Source organism: Kickxella alabastrina (genome assembly GCF_025024165.1).
Source record: "Kickxella alabastrina strain RSA 675 chromosome Unknown BX661scaffold_1, whole genome shotgun sequence".
In the NCBI taxonomy this organism is placed as follows: Eukaryota; Fungi; Kickxellomycota; class Kickxellomycetes; order Kickxellales; family Kickxellaceae; genus Kickxella; species Kickxella alabastrina.
Genome location: NW_026251472.1, coordinates 1,610,112 through 1,630,597, shown reverse-complemented (window position 1 = coordinate 1,630,597; position 20,486 = coordinate 1,610,112). Strand labels below are relative to the sequence as shown.

General features: G+C 53.8%; 5 protein-coding genes across 5 annotated transcripts; 3 read left to right on the top strand and 2 right to left on the bottom strand.

Moving 5' to 3' along the window:
- The first annotated feature begins 843 nt into the window (after window positions 1-843).
- On the top strand, window positions 844-2,662 carry BX661DRAFT_175988 (pyridine nucleotide-disulfide oxidoreductase-domain-containing protein). Its single transcript, XM_051534226.1, has one exon. It carries the CDS (start codon window positions 1,010-1,012, stop codon window positions 2,579-2,581), a length of 1,572 nt encoding a protein of 523 aa, XP_051395427.1. The 5' UTR covers window positions 844-1,009; the 3' UTR covers window positions 2,582-2,662.
- Window positions 2,663-2,696: 34 nt separating this feature from the next.
- Window positions 2,697-3,812, bottom strand: BX661DRAFT_127122 (kinase-like domain-containing protein; the record flags this gene model as incomplete). The annotated part of the gene is made up of 1 exon (XM_051532485.1): window positions 2,697-3,812. A coding segment is annotated over one exon (1,116 nt), but the record flags the coding sequence as incomplete, so codon positions are not given.
- A 4,435-nt stretch (window positions 3,813-8,247) lies between these two features.
- BX661DRAFT_202755 (uncharacterized protein) lies at window positions 8,248-12,538 on the bottom strand (the record flags this gene model as incomplete). The annotated part of the gene is given in 2 exon segments (XM_051538514.1): window positions 8,248-8,414; window positions 8,429-12,538. 2 exon segments carry the CDS (start codon window positions 12,225-12,227, stop codon window positions 8,248-8,250), a joined length of 3,966 nt encoding a protein of 1,321 aa, XP_051395425.1. The 5' UTR covers window positions 12,228-12,538.
- A 1,773-nt stretch (window positions 12,539-14,311) lies between these two features.
- Window positions 14,312-16,236, top strand: BX661DRAFT_175985 (pyridine nucleotide-disulfide oxidoreductase-domain-containing protein). The gene has a single exon (XM_051534225.1). It carries the CDS (start codon window positions 14,602-14,604, stop codon window positions 16,147-16,149), a length of 1,548 nt encoding a protein of 515 aa, XP_051395424.1. The 5' UTR covers window positions 14,312-14,601; the 3' UTR covers window positions 16,150-16,236.
- A 712-nt stretch (window positions 16,237-16,948) lies between these two features.
- On the top strand, window positions 16,949-18,196 carry BX661DRAFT_195592 (uncharacterized protein; the record flags this gene model as incomplete). The annotated part of the gene is made up of 1 exon (XM_051537962.1): window positions 16,949-18,196. One exon carries the CDS (start codon window positions 16,949-16,951, stop codon window positions 18,194-18,196), a length of 1,248 nt encoding a protein of 415 aa, XP_051395423.1.
- Between the last annotated feature and the right edge of the window lie 2,290 nt (window positions 18,197-20,486).

Genomic DNA, 20,486 nt, shown 5'->3' with positions numbered 1-20,486 from the left:
CTGCTATTGTCAGCCACATATTGAAATATTGAATTGTTCGCGCGAAGGCACGTCTGTAGAAAACTATATATGCGGAAATACAGGTGTTTCTGTTTGCTGTGTGGCTAATTAGAAACCGATGCACCCTGGCAGATTACCGATATTACCAATATTACTTTAATCACATGATCAAGCATGTTTTTGTCAACACTTATTCGTAGTCGCAGCTATATCAGCAGGTAAGATGGGGTTTGAATTATTGTATTGAGGCCAATCCTGGGAAAATTGTTTATCCTGGTGCGTTCTCACAAGTTCTTGCCTATCTTATCCATCCTTGCCAAACATTGCCATCGATTGTTATTTAATTCCGCCCACACTCTCTCCTTAAATTCTCCGGATAATGCTTACATTTGACATTTGTCGACAAAGCCGCAAAAAAGCACTCATGAAAACAACTTTTTTTGAGCTTTTCTCTTTGCTATTCGCCACTTAATTTTCTCCAGCGAATAGTTGAAGACTTGCATTTTTGCCCCCCTGCATTATTTCCAAAAAGCATTGGGTCCCGCAATTTCGGACCATCAATGTGCCTTAAATGATTAGCGCGCTGTCTGTGTTGGATATTTTTTAATTAAACGGGTCATTTTAATCTTTGCTGCGGACCTCATTATCATCTATATATCTGTCAGTTTTACCCCTATGACCCTTTATCGCTTCTCCGAAATCCGCCAAACAAGACCAAACTGACTACACCACCATTTTAAATTCATCTCCATACACGTTTCTCTAAGTTTTGCGACGATTGGTGCAAAATCAAATTTCTTTATCCGCAATTCAAATGTCACGCTCCATCCTTGTGACTATTTTATTTCAAAGCCATGCCATGAAGTAAATGTGCACAGAAAAAGGCATAATCTTATATAGGAGAGGGGGTCCATCCGCATCGACTAAATGACCTTGCTTTCTGTTCAATACCATCACCAACACGATAACACTTTTTCTTTTATAAACTACCCTTTACTACAACAGTAAAATGTCCGTCTGCAGAGCTAAAAACGTCACAGTCCAGCGCTCTGTGCGCGCTGCCACGCTCTCTCTACACAAGATATCAGCTGGCGCCAGAATCGTCCAACGCCAGCACTTGTCTCAACCAGCGGTCATCACTACAAACACTACAGCGCGCGTCCTCGTCAGCAGCAACAGTGTCCGCACATACGCATCTATAGCGCCCGCAGCATCAGCAAGCATTGCGGCCAACTCACCAAATAAAAAAACGCTTGTGCTGTTGGGAACCGGATGGGGCTCGACCACCATTCTCAAGAACATCGACACCCGGCACTTTAATGTGGTTGTAGTCTCCCCGCGCAACTACTTTTTATTCACACCTTTGCTCCCCAGCTGCACCGTAGGAACCACAGAGAACATATCAATTATGGAGCCGATCCGGCACATTGTTGGCCGTCGTGGAAAAGACATTCGCTTTTACGAGGCCGAGTGCACAGATATCGACACCAAAAACAAAGAGCTAGTGCTCGAACGCCGCCCGAGCGAAAATGACACAAGCCTCAAAACCCAAGAGGCCACTCTGAGCAAAACGCGTATCAACTACGACTACTTGGTGGTTGGCGTCGGAGGCACATACAACACGTTTGGCACGCCGGGCGTCCAGGAAAATGCCTTATTTTTGAAAGAAATGGGAGATGCGAGCAAGATCCGCCGCCGCCTCATGGAAACTATCGAGAAAGCGTCGTTTGATGGAATCTCTGAAGAGGAGCGCGATCGTCTTTTGCACATAGTGGTTGTTGGCGGCGGCCCAACGGGTGTCGAGTTTTCCGGCGAGTTGCACGATCTGGCAGTCGAGGACTTGGCCAAGTGGGTGCCACACCTGGCCAAAAGGCTTAAGATCACGCTCATCGAGGCCTTGCCCACCGTTCTACCCTCGTTCGACAAGAAGCTCATTGACTACACGCAGCAGACATTCCAGAAAAACAGCATCCACCTGATGACCAATACCACAGTCAAGTCGGTAGAGAAGGAGAGCCTGAAGGTCCGCGACACCAACAGCGGCATTGAGACAGATATTGCGTACGGCACGATTGTGTGGGCAGCAGGTATCCGCGCCCGCGAGTTCGCGCACACATTGCGAGCAAAGATGCCTGACGTGCAAACCAACCATCGCGGCTTGATCATTGACGACTACCTGCGCGTCCAGGGCGCACCTGACATCTGGGCACTGGGTGACTGCACGGTGTCCAAGAATGCGCCGCTGGCCCAGGTCGCTTCGCAGCAAGGGAAATGGTTGGCCAAAGCACTCAATGGAATGACCAAGGATAGCACCCAGCTGTCAGATGTGCACAGCCACATTGAGCGCGCCGCTAAGCCATTTGTCTACTCGTCCAGGGGGTCCCTGGCCTATATTGGCGGTGAGAGGGCGATTGCCGAGATCCCGCTGCTCAATAGAAGCATCACTGCAGGTGGCCCGTTCGCCTCGCTTTTCTGGAAGTCCTACTGCCTGTGGGAGCTGTTCTCCGTGCGCAGCAGCATGTCTGTGGCCACAGACTGGGCCAAACGCGCGGTCTTTGGCCGTTCTATTAGCGTCGACTGAATAAAAAGGCTTTGCATGTATGTAGTATGTATGTCGTGTGCCTTGCTTCTCTTATTTCAAAAATAAATAAACAAACAAACACCAAAGTCAACAAAAATTTTCAGTACCAAGCGCTCCATCCTTCAAACATGCGCGAAAGAAGGCGTGGGTCTGTCGCCTGCTGGATCAGCTCGCTGACCTGTCCCTCTGCGCTGATTCCTGCGCCCAGACGCTGGCCGACATGCAAAATAGATCTGCCCGCCTCCTTATTTTCCTCCAGCGCAGCTGCCGCAGCGTTATTATCCTCACCGTAGAGCGCAGCAAAGTCGCCGTCATCGCTGCCGACGCCCTCTCTGCGAAGGTCGCCGACATACATGCTGACGTTGCGGTTGATCTTGTCGAGGCGCAAGGGGATCAACGACCACATGTAAAGCGGGTCAACTTTGAGGACGTTCAGAATGGTGATGACCACGCGTGCGTTCTCACGCATCGCCTCGAGTGCCACCTGGCAGAAGTGGCGAAAGGTGCCGTTAAGCCCCAGCATGCCCATGCCGTCGACCATTTCGCGAGTGAGTCTGAATGGGACGAGCTCCGGAATCGGTAGCAGCTTGCCTAGATCAAAGGCAATGCCCAAATCAATGTGCACCAGCTCGGCTGTGGTTTGGTCAATGAGGATGTTTTGCAAGTGGCGGTCGCCAATTCCCAGCACCCAGCCGGCTATGGACGACGCGGCGGCCGAGCGGATGTACGTCTCGCGGTGCTCAAACCAGCTCTGCGCGTGGTAAAAGTGCTCATAAAAGAAGAATCTAAAGATCGGCGGCGCTTGGGCACAAACATGCTCGAACACCTCGAGTTTCTCCTGCGCAGTAACCTCCTTCTCCTTGTGCACAGTATGCACGGTGTTTCGCAGCTGGCTGAATCCTGGAGCGCCCGGACGGTACTTGGGCTCGTTCTCACGGAACCAGTTACCAAAGGGCGTTGTGTTGTCTACCCACTGTAGCACGCCGCACCGCTTGGTCAGCGGCACCACCTGGTACGTGCGGATGTGCATGCCGCTGGCGAACGGCAACGCCTGGCTGGTCACTTTCCCCCCCGAAGTGCGCATGAAGCGGTTTATAACGTGGAAGAGCTGCTGGATGACGGCGTCCTGGCGCATGTCATCCTTGCCCTTGACTAGCTGCTTGTAGCGCCTGCCGTCGGTGCCTATGATGCGCGTGATCTTGGGTAGGTTGATTCCGCCGGCCAGCGAGTATCCTTCCGAGATCGTGCTAATAAATGGCACGCACATGTAGTCGCGCGGGGCGTCCGTGTGCGGAATGGCAGTTAGCACGGGGATGTTCGGCGGCAGGTTCTTGATCAGCCGAGTGATCCGCAGCCGGCTGCCAAACGCAATAAGCTTACCGTCGAGCTTGCTGTTCTTAAACTTTTCCGGAACTGGCGACACGGCCAGCTCAATGTACACGCTGCACAGCTCGTCGATGGCCTGCACAATGCTCTTCAGATCCGCATTGTTCGAAGTAACCCCGAGTAGAATCTGGGTGGCCGCCTCGCTACGCCGCTGCTCCATCTTTTCGCTCTCAGGGACCTGCAAAGAGTCCAGGATGGTGCTGCTGCCGCCGGCACTCTTGCGCCCTGATCTGACTGATGCTGATGACGGGGTCGCCGTTCTGGATGCGTCTTGCGTCGATGAGGTGCGGTTGGCATTCCGCAGCGCAAACAAGTGGTACATCGTGTGGTACGGGTACTCCACGGTCATTCGGAGGACAAGCTGCGATATGGTCTTGTGGAAAACATCCTCTTCGGTGCTCAGACGGGCGCATAGCTGGTGAACCAGCGGAAGAAACTTGTGGCTGGGGACACTGTCCATCAGTCCTGGCGACAAAACTTTCTGCAGCTCAGTCGACCGCGCATTCGTCACAACCAGCGACACGAGGGAGAACACGCTGTTGTCAAAGGCATCGGTGCACTCGAGACACTTAACAAACGACCATATGGCCAGATGCAGAAAGCCACCAATGCTAGACCGCAGCTCGGCGAGTTCGTTTTGGTCGTTGGCCTCTTGGATCTCGAGCCGCCGCTGGATTGCCTTGAGGCGGGTGGCCTCGGTGGCATTGCTTGTCCGAGCGATCTCTTGGCGACACGCAGCCAGCTCGCGCGATTTCTGCTTGCGCACTGCGCTCGCGGCCTCGTCGTCGCGTGTCTCTGTTAGTTCTTCGCACTGGCGGGCAGCAAACTCAGCCAGTGCGTGTAGTGCACGGCCAGTCCACACCGTGGGGGAGTTGATTTCCTGCAGCAGTTGCGCCGACTTGTTGAAGTACTCGTCCCACAGAACTTTGGGCCGCTCTCTGCGTTGTTTGTCCGACCACTCGCCGACTGTGAGGATGATGCGCGAAAGTAAAATGGTTGTGGCCTCAATCTCATTGCGCTGCCAAGGAGCAGCAGCATCAGCAGCAGCAGCAGATCCCAACAGCGATGGCAATGTCATTTCTAATCTTCTGCTGCCGTTCGTATTGCTATTGCCAATGCCAATGTCATTCATGGCCTGCACAGACGCCGCCTTGGCCTGCTCCAGAGTGCGTTCGATCTGGCACTTGTGCGATTGCAATATCTCAATGGCCAAATTTCGGCTACCAGCGTCCCACAGAGTCTCCGCCTCCCACAGTTTCAGCTCAGGCTCCAGCGTCCTGTCCTGGATTCCAGCGGCCCGCGACATGGAGCGCAGGCGGAATATGTGGTTCATGGAGTTTTGCCAGCTCTGCGCCTGTCGCGAGGCCATGCAGGCAAACCGTACGGCCTCTCTGTACCGCCCAAACACAGGAGCCAGGGCCCGGGAGTTGGGTCGTGCGGCCATGATCTCGCGCACTGCGATTTCGTGAAGCGTCAGGTTAGCCAGGTATACGGGCTCCATGCTTGACGCCTGCATGCCGCCGCAGCACCGCGAGAGCAGAAACGACGTGACCTGACTGACATGCACGAATCCGCCGCTCTCTGTGGCCACAGCAACGCCATCGCAGTCACTATCGTCGTCAATATCTTCATCATTGTCGTCGTTGGTGGCGCTGCCGGATATTAGCGGTAGAAGCGCACTCACTGCGTGGTATGTCCATGAGTTTCGCATACCGCCGGAAGAAATAGAGGTCAGTGCGGTGATCGCGCTGGGATCAGACATGTACTCTTGAACAGCAAGCGACGCCTCGGCCAACTGCCCAAACGACCGCATTTTGAACATACTGTATAGCGATTCCTCGGGCCGCTTGGCAATCTGGACCAACAGCGAAGCGGTGTCTGTTGAAGGATCGTGTTGCTTCTGGTGCTGCAGCAGTGGAATCGCCGGCACATCCCACTTTGCCAGCCGCCAGGACGCTGCAAAAGTGGCCTGTAGGCCGGCATTCAATGCCCTCGCCCCATGTTCGGAAACTCCAGCCAGCGGCTTGACGTCCCAAGGCGATGTCCCAGGGCGGATGGAGTTTAGCAGACCAAGGTTGACCAGCGTGTCGCCGATTTCAAACTCACCGTCATCTCCAGCACCAGCGTGGCTATCTGCCATGCCAAAGTTTCCGGGCACCGCCTCCTGATACAAAAGCAGAGTGCGCCAGTCAGAAGTGTCCTGGCATCTCCGCATCACATCATTAACAGACTGCACCGAGCTCAATAGTTGAGCCGCCGGCTGGTTGCCGAGACTCTGGTACACCGACCGCAGTAGCTCCCGCGCATCACCAGTGATGCTGTCAATCCCAGTCAGTCTCTCAGCACCGGTGCAAGTCAAGTCACATTCAAGCAAAAACGTGGTTGTCTCGGGCATATTGAGCTTTGCCGCCAGGTCAGCCATCTCAAACAGTGCAATTGGCAAGTGCCCGAAGAACTCGCGGATGTCCGAGTAGCGCTGATGGTCGAGCTGTCGCATCTGCAGAGTGCCATCAATGACTATCCGAGCCATAGCTGGGGCTCGCTCACGCCAGTTGTGCACAAAGTCCAGTAGGAACGCGGCAATCTCCTCGCGCGTCTCGATGGATGCCCCGGGTAGAATCTCAAACATGACGTGCGGGAGCAGGCAGCTGGCGGAGTGCGAGTCGGCGAACATCAGCGGGATTGCCAGTTTGAGCAGTTTGCATTCAGCGTAGGAGGCGAGTGCACAAGCTAGCTCGGACAAGGCGCCGCTGGGCGTCTGGGTGGTCGAGCAGATGGCCTCGAGGAATGCCGAATCCAGGCGTTGTTGCTGATGCTGCTGGATCCAAATGGGATACTGGTGGCTGTCAAGGCTGGCCACGGCGGGCATCAGTGATACGTCTCGAAGAACCTGCCTCTGCCGGCCATCCAGGTGCCGGACTGCGGACTCAACCAGCCTCCTGCTGCTGTTCAGCTCAGCGACCACCCCGATGGCCGCGGCAATGGCGCTCTGACTGTGCGACCTCGTGACAATATCGCACACCAGCCACAGCAAATCTCCCTCCCGCAACAGCTTGTCCCTGGCAGCACCAGACAAAGGGGCAGCAGCGTCGGCCGGCGACTGGTCGAGCATCTGCATGAGCGACACGGTGCGCAACAGCATGGTGATCGCCCTCTGGTACGCGCTGCCGCTCGACGTGCCGCTGAACTTGCGCAGGTACTCGAAAACTTTGCGCCCCGCACCCGTAAGCACCCTTATCACCTCTGATGCCAGGTCGATCTGCGTGGGACCCGCGAGGGCAACGCCCAGCGCCTGCGTCAGCACACCGCTGCTAGTTGTGCTGATGGGCAGAGCCAGCTGGAGCAGCCGCTCGGTCGACGCCACCACAAACTCAGCACACGACACCGAATAAAGGCTGGTAGAGTCCAAGGTGGGCAGCAGCAGCAGTGACGCAGCCCGGTCTGCAATGCGCGCCAGACTCACTCGATCGTCGGCCCGCCGAATGGCGCTCCCAGTGACCACCATTGCCGGAGACAACTGGGCCCAGTCATACACGGCCTCCAGCGTGCTGCCGATGAGCAGCTCAGGCGCGGTGGCATAGGACAGAGTCGAGGACGCGCGCACCTCATCAACGGCCTTGAGAAGGCACGCGACTGCCAGTGCGCACCGGCGGGCATCCTGCGGCCGCATCTTCGAGATGTCCTGGGTGAGCGTGCTCAGCAGTCCGGCGCCGTGGTCAGATACCAGGACCTGCGGCAAAACACTCTTGCTGCTGTCAAGCAGCAGGCTAAAGGCCAGACACGCCTGGAGGCTGGTGCGCTCGCCGGCGCAAAGCCAGCTGCCAGTCAGAATCCGGAAAATAATCGGCTGAACCAGCGGGCTATCCAATGATGCGGGCACCGAAATGCTCAGCAGCAGGCACAGCGAGTGCATGAGTCTCTGGCGCTCATCGTCAAAGCACGCGCCTTGGATCCTGGCCTGCAGGTGGATGGCTATCCAGGCGATCCGCGGGCTGGTCAAAAAGCCACCCGTCGATGTCTGCGCGCTGTCCTGGGCCACTTTGTTTATTGCACGGGTAACTGCGTCCAGGCCGTAGCGCCGCCCCCACTGCGGAGCCCGGGAGAAAGCAAGCGTCGGCTGAAGCGTGCCCAAGCAGTGCCGCTCGTACGCGCGGGATATGGTCGGAGACTCGCCCTCCCGCAGCGGCATGCTGGCCAGCAGCTGGCGCGTAGAGTCAGCAGTGTTCGGCTGCGGCAGATACAGTGCAAGCAACTCCAGAACAAGCATCTCGGGCGAGCTTTCAAGCATGTCCGCCAGGCGCGCTTCCGAGAAACACGGTACCAGGATCTGCGCGTAGGCTGATGCAAACAACCTCGCGTCGCTGGCCGACAGAACCATAGCATGGGCGTACATGCGACTTGCGCTCCCGGCCGTGACGGCCGGCAGCTTCGACAGCACCGCGGAGGCCTGGGCAAAATCACCCTGTAGCGTGTGCTCCACCGCAGCGTCCGTGGCCAGCCGCGGCACCGCCGAGGGCGCCAGCGCAGAGAGCGAGTCGAGAAGCCCAGGATCAATGCTCAGGATATCCGCGCCGCATTCGCCGGCCATCCGCTCAAGCGTTCCAAAGCCCATCAGCGCGGCGATACTGCGCAACAAGCGGCGGCACAGGCTCGCGACCTGCGGCGAGCAGACGCCCTGGTGGCAAACCTGCATGATCAGAATACGCAGCGCGCCGGGCGCCACGGTCTGCGAGCTACAGACCAGCATTGCCAAGCCAATGTCGCGCGTCATAAGCGTCAAGGCGTTGTCGGCGCTGGCCACGGGTGCCTCGGGGTACTCGATGCTGCCGTCGGCAAGCAGGTGGGGGAGGGCCAGGCCGTACTCTGCCAGCTGCTCTTCGGCGGCCATGCGCACTGCGAATGTGGCGGCAGTCTGCGTGCGATACACCAGAAAGTCCGTTGGCTGGGCCTCGATGATCGAGAGCGCGCGGCACATTGCCCGGCTTTCGCGCCTGCCCCAGGGCCCGACGACCGCCCGCATAAGGTGCATTTCGACAGCTGCGTCCACCAGCCCGTTGCGGGCGTCCTCCATTATCCACGCGACAAAGCGCGGCAGGTCCTCGTCCATCTCGCCGCCATCGCCGTGCTCGGAGACGCGGATCAGCAGGCACACGGTCTGCAGAACGCTGAACAGCGTCGGCATATGGCCAGTGTGGCTGGGCGACTCTAAAAACGCAAGCATCCGCGCCTTCAGCCTGGCCAAAAGGGCCGGCCTCGACGATGGCGTGCTGAGCATGATGCATTCGGCGGCAAACCCGCTGGCCACGAGCAGCGGTGCGCCCTCCAGCGTGTCGACCAGCCTGGGCAGCAGCGAGGCAAGCTCTGCAGCGAGCGTGTCGCGGTGGCTAGCCAGCGCCTGGAGGACCCGGACTGCCTGCGTCCAGGGCTCCTGCAGGTGGCCGGACGCAGCCGCTAGCATGTACGTCTCGAGCGCCGTGGCGTAATCCTTCTTTTCCCCGCGGTCCAGCTGCATCTGCTGCATGCGCTGGTTGGCCTCGGTGGCCGAAGACACCTGCGACTCCAAAACGTCGAGGTTCTCGGCGAGCGCACCGCCCCCTGCCAAGCCGTGCGCAGGGCTGCCAAGAGCCAGGCCACAGAGCAAGTCGGGGTTGGCTGGCGCAAACACAGCGGCCAGTAGCCCGGCCACCAGCGAATCGAGGCCGGCAAGGCGCGAGTAGCCGCGGGACCACGGCGAGATAAAAGCCAGCGTCTGCCACAAAAGCTCGGGCTGCTTGGCGTCCGTCGCAAAGGCCACCAGCCGCTCGCAAAAGCCGTCGGCAATCTGCACTGCAAGCGACGCGCCATTGGCACCGCCCACGCGCAATAGCGACTGCTGGGCCGTGTCGACGTGCGTGGAGATCTGCCACAGCGTGTGTGCAATGTACGGCACGGCCGAGCGAGAGACCGGCGCGTACTCGTTCTCGGTGCACTGCTCGATGCATTTCAGCAGCCTCTGCCCAACCAGATACCACTGGGCTGGCGAGAGCGCCGATAGCTCGGGCGCGCGCGGCTCGGACGGCGGCTCGGACGGCGGCTCGGGCGGCGGCCGGCTGGCACTGCAGTGGCTGCGCAGAATGTGCTGGCACACGCGCGTATCATCAATGTATGCGTCCAGCGTCTGCAGCGCTCGGGAGACACGCAGCTCCGGGATCCAGCTGGCCGCGGGCACGCCGGCGCGCATGTGGGCCGGCCCGGGCAGCTGCGAAAGCCCGAGCGCGCGGCTCAGCACGGCCGCAAACAAGTGGTGCGGCCACCGCTGCTTGGCAGCGTTCTGGCAGAGCTGGGCTGCCGCGCGGAAGCACACCCCGGCCATGCAGCCGTCTGGCGAGCGGCTCTCGTCCGAGCACATGTACTGGGTGAGCAGAAGCGCCAGCTGCAGCGCATCGGGGCTGTCGTATGCGCTCGGCGGGCCGGCCTCAAGCGCGGCAGCTGCCTGGCGACACAGCTGGTGCACTTTGGGCGCCGGCGCCTGGCAGCGGTGCAGCATGTCGAATACCAGCCCGGGGGCGCCTGCCAGCGCAGACTCGACGCCGGCAATGGCATGCTGCCAGAGAGGATCGCAGGGCGCCGCGCCGCCCTCGCTCGGCACTGCGCCCGCTGCGCCCCGTCGCTGCAGAAGGCGGATGGTCCCCAGCGCCCATTCGGCGAGATCCGCGCGCTGGCTCAGGTCGCTGTCCTGCACAAGCTGGCTGATGTCCTGCAGCGCCTCGGAGCACCTGAGTGGACCCAGCTTGTCGGCGTAGACCGCAAACACGTACCAGACCAGCTGGGCGGCGCCGCGAGAGTTGGCCGGCGAGCCCTCGGACCACATGGCCGCCAGCATCCGAGCAAGCGCTGTTGGCGCAGTGCGCGTGCGCTTCTTGCGGTGGTGCGCCGTTGCTGTGGCCGCAGCCGTGACCGCGTCGCCGGATGGCCTGGAGTGCATGGCTGCCAGGTGCGCAACAAGAAACCCGACGGTGTCGAAGAACGCCAGCTGCAGCGGGTCGACGATCGAAAGCACCGCGCCAAACTTCTGCAGCGGCTGGCGCGGATCGCACGAGGCTGCGCCCTCGGGGCCGCTATGCACCATGGGCCAAATGCCCAGCAGGCTGCGCGGCAGACGCATAAACCCGGCCTTGTCCCACGCGCCGGTTGTCAGCTGCTTAAGCGCCAGCTCAAGAAGCGGCCGCGCCTCGGATTCGCCGCCGCGCCCCTCGTCCACCGTGGCCATGACGCGGGTCAGGATGCGGATCGCCTGCAAGAGCGAGCGCTTGAGGTGTGCCGAGCGCGTAGTCCACAGCTGCAGGCAGCATGCCAGAATGGCACAGATCCGCTCGCCGCCATTGTTACTGGCGTCGTCGCTGGCCAGCGCGTCGACGGTCGCCAGGACCACCGAGGTGGCCGAGTCAATGATGGCCGCGAAGCAGGGGTTTTCGCGCGTGTGGTGGCGGCAATACTCGGCGCAAAACCCAAGCACGCTGTCTGCGAGCTTTTCCATGCGCGCGGGCGTCGCCGCGGCGACAACCGCCAGCATCACGGCGGCATACTCAGCGTCGCCAGGCATCACGCCCTGGGCAGCCACGGCCGACTCCGTCGACGCCTGCGTGTCGGCCATGGCGCCGCTGCCAAACCGCGACAGGCTCCGGATACACAGGCTGACCGCGGCCTCGGCACGCACCTCCTTACACGCCAGCACGTGGCGATCGTGGGCCGCCCAGGCACGCAGCACCTTGGCGTAGTCCAGCCCGACGACATGCGCCAGGCAGGGGTCTGCGAGCAGCGACTCTGTGATGTGCTTTGTCAGGGACCGCGCCAGCTTCACCGACAGAAAGGGCATGGCGGCGACCCAGATATGCCGCACGTGCACCGAGTACTGCGTTTGGATCCGGCTGCTCAGCCGATCGCCAGCTGCCGACATTTGGCCCGGCCACTCCTCCGCATGCCGGTTAATGAAGACCTGCGCCTCTTTGATCAGTATGCCTGCTGTACATGTGATGACCTGCTCCCATGTCGACTGCGCCAGCGTGCTTGCCATTGCGCCGCCCTTTGCCCGCCAGTCCTCGTCCAGGAGGTCGGCCAAAAGCTGGATGCCGCGTGCTCGCTCCAAAGCTTTGCCCGAGTCTATCAGCCGAAGCTGCGCGTCGATTGGGCTGTCGAAGTTGCGCATTTGGGTTCTGAACGTGCCGCTCCCTGTAAGCTCCTCGCTGGGAACAACACCAACGCGTCGCCGTGGGTTCGACATTTAAGGGCGAAAGTAAAAAAAAGTGTTCAAACTGCTAAAAAAAAAAAATATATATATATATAGTGAAATTGTCCTGACAAATGCAAAAAAATATAAATATGGAAATTCAATAATGCAGGTTGAACATGAGAAAGCCAAACCGCAGAAATGGATGCACACGTCAGGAGCAGCGCGCATCACAGATCAAACTCAGGATATGTATTTGAGGTGTGGGGAGAGATGTGTGGATCGAGATTAAATTAATTCGATATTTAATCAACAGTGAGTAGGATGGCACATGCGCCACGGACCACAGGGACTTTAGATGCATGTCAACGTTTCCTTCTCGAACCGATGAGTGCTTTAATTTAGGTGCAATTCTAATTGGGGTATCCAGAAGCATCCCTTTGATTCAAGCACTGAGCGGTTGAAAAAATGGGACCATTGAATGTGCGGGGTATGTGTGCACAAATGCACCATTTTTTCTTAAGAACTTGAGCACTTGTAGCAGCAGCAGCAGCAGCAGCAGCAGCAGCACCAGCGGTAGCAAACAAAAAGTGCTAAAATTAGCTTGCATGTCCAGCTGCTACTCATTATCCAAAAATATTTGTATATATATATGTGGAGCCCTCAACTTGCATATGTTTCTTTGATTTTCATTTTTCAACTTCAACGCTGTAAAAAAACACTTTATTTATTTTGTATTCTATCTAATATGCTTTTTAAACTATCCATCTGCGTAGCCGTCCTGGGTCTCGTCTACAGCAGGTACACTGCTGTCCAGATATACCACGATGAATGCCGGTGATTTTACTGGGCACCTCAGCTGATGAACAAGTACATACACAAAAACGGTGTGCTGAATACGCGCGAAGAAAAAAATCACCAGGACGCGACTCTATCGCGAAGAAAATCTTCCTACACCATACCGCCTAATTCGTCCCGATGACATGGACGACGGTATGGAAAACAAGAAGCACTACCGTTTGTCAATCTACTTGGATGATAATAATCATGTGACAAAGCTCAAGTGCCGCTAAAAAAACACTACACCTTTTACACTTTTTTAATGGAATAATGTAGTTTGAGTCACTTATTTTCTACAACTCCAAATTTGATTTAAAAAATGTTATTTTTATTCACTACATAGAGCACCAAAATAGTCAAGTGATTTGCGCCTGGTAAAAACGACCAGTCCTCATTTGGTTTATCGCATGGCGGGCCCACGGCCGTGTTATTGTGACATTTGATATCATGGTTCCTCGTTTTTTTACCCCGCTGCAACTCTCCGCTTTTGCAGTAATAAACAATCATCAATATAAACAAGCACAGCCATGCCCGATTGATCGCAACGATCTCATTGGGTAATTTAATGCCGGAATAAGCATCCTGCCTTCTTTTTTCTTTATCCGTCCAAGATTCCGGCAACTAACGGGTGGAGTGCATGTGTGTGGGAGGGAATGAGTGGCGATCGCGCAGATATTTGAGGTATGTGTGTGCGTGAGAGGCAGCAGCTCTCTACAAAAAAATTATATTATTGTTCACCTTTTTCATGTATGGCGTTGACTTTTTTATTTTGTTGGCGCAGATGTTCAGTAGATGAGATTGCATGTGATTGTGTAGCCTTTCACAAATAAACCCATGCATTTCCTTCAGTCACCAGTGCTAGAAAATACCCCGACCCCGGGTATCACATTTGAATTGGATTCGTCTGCTCAATGCCACAGTTAAAGGAACTACCAGCACTACTCGTACCAAAAACAGAGCAGCAAAACACCTCCCCAGCCACTATCTCTAAAGCTGAAATCGAGTATTTGCAAAAAAAGAAGCGTAAAAGCGAGGTTGGGATTTGCTGCAAAATTTTTGCCAGAATAGAATGTTGGGTAAGCGATAAATTAGGCAATTCGGACTTTTACTCGACCAACCAGCGAGCTCGGTGAATCACATTTATATCTTTTACTTTCCCCCAACGCCCAGAACGCTAACAAAAAAAACAAGTGGCGGATTATGCGTTGTGAAGGAGTACAAAAAATAACAAAAAATAAAAATGCTTGCTGCGATCAATGACACATTCGAGCGATGATACTGGCTGGTTTTTGTCCGCCCAGCATGGCGCTGCACTTATATATACTGTCATCGTGCTGCCCCGTCCGATACCGTTCTTCCTCCTTAAAATTTTACCCTTATCACTGCGATTCTATATTTTTTCATCTCTCTCTTCGAGCTATATAATCATTCAATTTATTTTTTATCTTGTTTTTCGAACGACCCTTGTGTATATTTTAATAGCTACTTTATTATCTCGTATAGAACCAGTCGCACGCTCACACCTGCACACTTACACATACAATTTAACTCACAGAAGATAAACGCATAACATTCTTTTCTTTTAACCATGTTTTCGGCATCAAAAGCGAGCTTCCGACTCAGCCGCGCAGCCATCAGCACCGCTGCACAGCGCATGGCCATGTCCACTCTCAACGAGACCGCCAAGCAGCAGCCGCGCACCCCTCGACTGCGCATACTCAAGCGCATAATCTACGGCACAGCGCTCGGCACCATCTCATACACGGGATGGCTAATGTACCGCAACCGCAACCCGGTTGAGCAGCAGCCGTTCGACCCGAGCAAGAAGACAATGGTGCTTTTGGGCACAGGCTGGGGCTCGACGACTATTCTGAAGAACCTGGACACGGAGAATTTCAACGTGGTGGTGGTGTCCCCGCGCAACTACTTTTTGTTCACGCCCCTGCTGCCCAGCTGCACCGTGGGTACGATTGAGAACCGGTCGATTATGGAGCCTGTGCGCCTGCTGATGCGCCACAAGAACCGCGAGGTCAAGTTCTACGAGGCCGAGTGCACGGATATTGATGCTGAGAAGAAGGAGCTCGTACTGGAGCGGCGCAAGAACAGTGAGAGTCAGACAGAGAAGATCACCATTAACTACGACTACCTGGTGGTTGGCGTCGGAGGTACCGTTAATACTTTTGGCACGCCGGGCGTCGAGGAGAACGCATGCTTCCTTAAGGAGATGGGCGACGCGCGCAAGATTCGCCGCAGACTGATTGACTGCGTTGAGCAGGCGTCCTTTGACCATATCAGCGAGGCCGAGCGCGACCGCCTCCTGCACATGGTGGTTGTTGGTGGCGGCCCCACGGGCATCGAGTATGCCGGCGAGCTGCACGACTTCCTCGAGGACGATCTGGCCCAGTGGTACCCTGGGCTGGCCGACCGCGTCCGAATCACGCTTGTCGAGGCCTTGCCCAATGTGCTACCCGCCTTTGACAAGAAGTTGATTGACTACACGCAATCGACGTTCTCGGATAACAAGATCACCATTTTGACGCGCACAATGGTCAAGGAGGTCAAGGACAAGTCGTTTATTGTGCAGAACCCCGACGGCACGCGCTCCGAAATTCCCTACGGCCTGCTTGTCTGGGCCACCGGCATCAAGTCGCAGCCCGTGGTCAACAAGATCCGCGAGCAGTTCAGCGCCGCCCAGACCAACGGCCGCGGCCTCCTTGTTGACGAGTACATGCGTGTCAAGGGCGCCAAGGATGTCTGGGCACTGGGCGACTGCGCTCTCTCTGGATATGCGCCTCTGGCGCAGGTGGCTGCTCAGCAGGGCAAGTGGCTCTCGCGTAACCTCAACAAGCTGTCCAAGAAGCACGCTGAGGACCCCGATGCCGATATGTTTGCCCTGATTGAGAAGAGCCGTCCGTTCAAGTACTCTTCGCAGGGATCGCTGGCATATATTGGCTCGGAGAAGGCAATTGCTGATCTTCCATTCTTTAACCGCAATATTACTGCCGGTGGCATTGCGACATTCTGGTTCTGGAAGTCGGCGTACTTGAGCGAGCTGTTTTCGCTGCGCAATTCCACGCTAGTGGCGTCTGACTGGGTCAAGCGTTACTTCTTTGGCCGTGATATCAGCCGCGAGTAATGGAAGGATGAAACTTGTAAAAAAAATTTATAATTGATCAGATATCGTGCGCTTTTTTTATTGTTGATTTAAAAAAATTAATTTGAGTATTGTTCTTGGCTTATTTTGAGCATGGTTTGTAGAAGCCAGCAAAAACTCACTCGGCAATTCCATTACCCGAAATTAGGTCTCACTAATTTCTTTCCGGGTATCTGGAAACACAGATAAAAGATAAAACCGATTGAGCAGATCACACATCACGCAATCTCTGTCATATTTAAGTAGCAATTTTTTTATGTTCGGAATTTCCATTTACAAAGTGCAGAAGGTCCGAGAACGAATCAGCGTCTACTGCTGATGAACCTTGTCAGAATATTCTTTTTTTAAGAGTTGGGAATAGGGGGACGATAGGACGTAAAAAAGCAAGTACACAAGAGAGGTGCTTGCAGCACTTTACCTAGGCACGAGCGAACGTGTATGGGGGTGGGGAGAAAGAAGAAGAAAAAAGAGAGAGAAATAAGCAACTGGGTTGGGATTTGGAGATTCCGAGAGTTCTCCTTTTATCTGATGGCCCTCGCGCATGTTGAGGACTCATCAAACCGACCAGCTTTTTCTTTTTTGCTTCTGCTCTCTTGTTTTTGCAGCTATCAAGCCTTCACACAATATATTTTCAATCCACTCTTCAATCAGATATCTTTTTGCTTCGTATTTATCACCTCCAAACCAGTTATTTTCTTTCCTCTATTCAACCTTCTCATCGGCTTTCTACTTGCTCACGACCACTTCCTCGCACACAGACTTTATATAAAAAAACCCAATCATGCACTACCACAATACCAACAGCTCGCGCCAAAACCCATTGCTATCCATTTCGGCGCTGCTTGATGGACCATCACTAGTCCCAGTGGCCGCTTTCGAGGCAGCTGTTGAGACTGGAACGTTGTGCGAGCAGCCTTTAATGCTTGAACATCGCCAAAATAATATTTGCAATCTAATCTCATCCGACACATCAGATAACATGACCACACCAAGTTCAAGAATATGCTCACTCACATCCCCGCCCACCCCCGTACCCACCACTGACGACTGCGCGTCAGCTGCTTTGCACACTACCACTGCCAGTTCCAGCAAGGAAATCAGCTGCATGAACTGCAGGACCACGAGCACGCCGCTTTGGCGACGAGACCCGGCATCGGGATCACACTTGTGCAACAGGTGCGGTTTGTACCTCAAAACCTACAACGTCATGCACCCGCTGACCAAGATAAAGCGGCGAGCGATGAACACGGTAGCAACCAAGAAGGACCCGCTTCAAGCGGCAAATCCGACAGTGGAGGAGATGGACGATGTCGAGCAGATACCTAGGCCAGCCAACTGCCACCCGGCACAACTGCAGCAGGTCGATGTGCGGGCAGCGCAGAAGCGGCGCATCACTCCCAAGCAACTGATAAGCCTGGGGATGACGCCCAAGTGCTTCAACTGCTGCGCCGAGCAGACCCCCCTGTGGCGCCGCGACCCTGAGGACAACATTATTTGCAACAGCTGCGGCTTGTTCTATAAGCTTCACGGCAAGGCTCGTCCGGTGTCGATGAAGCGCGCAGCGGTGAAGCGCCGTAACCGCACTGTTGCGCACCACCGTCAGCAGGGCTCCTCCGCTGCAGAGGCTGTGGGCAGTCCGCCGGTGCTCTCAAAGCCAGCCACTGTGGATGTCAGCGAGGAGACTCGGGCTCCAGCGACTGTCAGCTCGGATGCCGGGGCTGTTGCTGATTCATCGATGGGCGGACTCGAGTTTTTGATGAAGGCAGCTGAGCTCAGCCCATTGGCCCAGGCGGATCCGAGCCAGACCACAAAGCATGCGCCGTGCAGTGGGCTGGACATGCTGGTGTCGCTGGCGAGCGTCGCTGCAGCAGAATTCTCGTTTGCTGAAAATTCCACGGAAGTAATGGCAGCAGAAGATCCTGCGATGCAGCAGTCGGGTGGCGTGCACAAGGAGAAGCTGCAGCTAGAGTGCCAGCGGCTCGAGCAGCTTTTGGCCAAGTCAAAGGCCATGCTGAGCACACTCAACTGAAGTAAAGTCTTTTGATATCACCTATTTTTTACGATTTTTTTGTTCATTTTGCTCGTTAACTTTTTATTTTTAAATAATTTATTTTTTGGCTTGCAGTCAACAACCTACTTGTTGCTGCTTCTGGTTTACTCTGTAATACAAGCCATTATTCGATTTTTCTATTATTAAACACCTGCGAGGAGTAATAAAAAACAAGGGCGCTGACTTTGGGCATTGAATGGAAAAGAAAAATGTAGGAATATTTGGCAACGTGCGGCTGACTGTGGCCATGGCCATGGCTATGACCACAAGTTGCGCATGGAGTTTACTTTTTGACGACATTTGGTACAAGAAATATCTCGATATTTGAAGGATGCTGACTGCAGCCGCTTGATGCTATGAAATAACGAACATATACTTTCTATTGTCTCCGTTCCGATCAACAACCAAGCGAAATTATTGATGGCCAGTGGAGCGTTGCACGTTCGCGTGATATCGAAGAATGGTGGTGCAATTTTTTCTTTAATAGAATTCCCGCTGTTCGCAGTCATTCGCTTTGAAAAGAAAAAATTGGCACAAATTATTTTTATTTTTATTTTTATTTTTCCTCTATATCTTTTGTCCGCCACATACAAAAGCAAATACACACATATCCACAACACGGGGCTTTTTATTTCCGACAAAAAGAAGAAAAACGTGTGTAAAAAAATGGTCGATTTGTTTTTTTTTATTGCTGCTGCTTTGTATCGACAGCTGAAATCATTTGGGCAATCATCCCCAGTCATCCATCTCGGAGCAGCATATGTGTCTGACTGTACGCCTATAAAATTTTTTATATATTGTCGATTAAGCAAAAAAAAAATAGAAGTCAGATGAGATTCACTTGTTCCGAGTAATTTTTTTCTTTTTTCTTTTCTTTTTTCTTTGTACCCTTACATTTTCTTCGTCACGGCTGCAAATTGTCTAGTGAAATTTTTTTTTGGTTAATCCCGTTCTTGGTAAGTGGTTTTATTGTGGCAGATAGATAAAAAAGGTAAAATCGATACACGATCAGAATGTTTTGACACGATTGCGCGACATGAGTGACTGATTAACTTGTCATTGAGGTGGGCAGACGGATGAATTATCTTTCATACTATTACGCCCCCCCCCAATGACAGGTAAAAAAACTAATTGTTGCTGATTAAAAGTGGTTTTTACCTTTCCCTGGCGTTTAAAAATGTAAAAAAAATTCGAGGGATATAATGATGACTTCATGCCTTATCCGCCTCAGCAGACAAAAAAAGTAGCGTTGATTGCACGCTTGAATTTATTTGCTTTTTAAATATATATAGGTACCTAAAACGAACATGCGCTGATTGCGACATGTATAAAGAAAGTCTTAGCCTTTGCGGCGGGTGTAGCGTGACACGCGCACTGGCAGAGGTGAGGAAGGAAAAAGTGGCATGTAGTGCTGTTAAATTTATTTCCAAGCATGAGCTGCTTCCGCATTATGTATGACTGCGACATATGTGCTCGTGTGTCATCCTATGATTTCAGGTTCATTTGTTCATTCCGTATGAATATTCGGTCGAAAAGCTGACTGAATTAGTGAAGGACGAGAGAATAGAGGGGGGTGTTTGAAGTTAAAAAAACTACTCCCTCTCCTCACCCCTCTCCGCCTTTTGCTCAGTCATTTGAAAATTGCCTATACAATTTTTCTGTTACAGGTTGCAGTTTAGGGACCTTTGGATTTATTCAATTAGGCAGTCAAGCCAAAGAAAAAATATGTCAAGCATCTACTTCCGCCTTCTTTTTTTGCTCTAACTAATCTTTAAGCGAACAACCAACCAGCCAACAAAAAAAGAAAACAATAGGTGCTTAATTTTTCTTATTATGCACCTTGCACCCTATAATTTTTTATTTTTATCAGTCTCATTCCTGTATTTTTCTGCATATCAATTCGGAGAAAATACAAGAAACCATGCAATCATTTTGTTCCGAATTTTGTCTAACAAACTATTTCAGTGGATATATATTTTGGTTGTAAATCGCGGGCCCTTGTCTTGTCTTGTCTCGTACTTCTTTCATTGTCGAGCGACAGCCAATATAATAGAAGAAAAATGCATGCAGAATGAGCGCCCGAAGTAAAGGAAAAAATAAAATAGGCCCTTTTTATCTACACTCGAAAAGAAAAAATCCCATCCCTCTTGTATGCACCTTTTTTACCAACCATCCCCCCCTTGTATTGCACCCCCCTCTCTTTTGCACTCGCCCGCCCTTACTTTTACTGACCAATTTCGCTTTTGTTCTGGCAGCCATTTTTTGTATA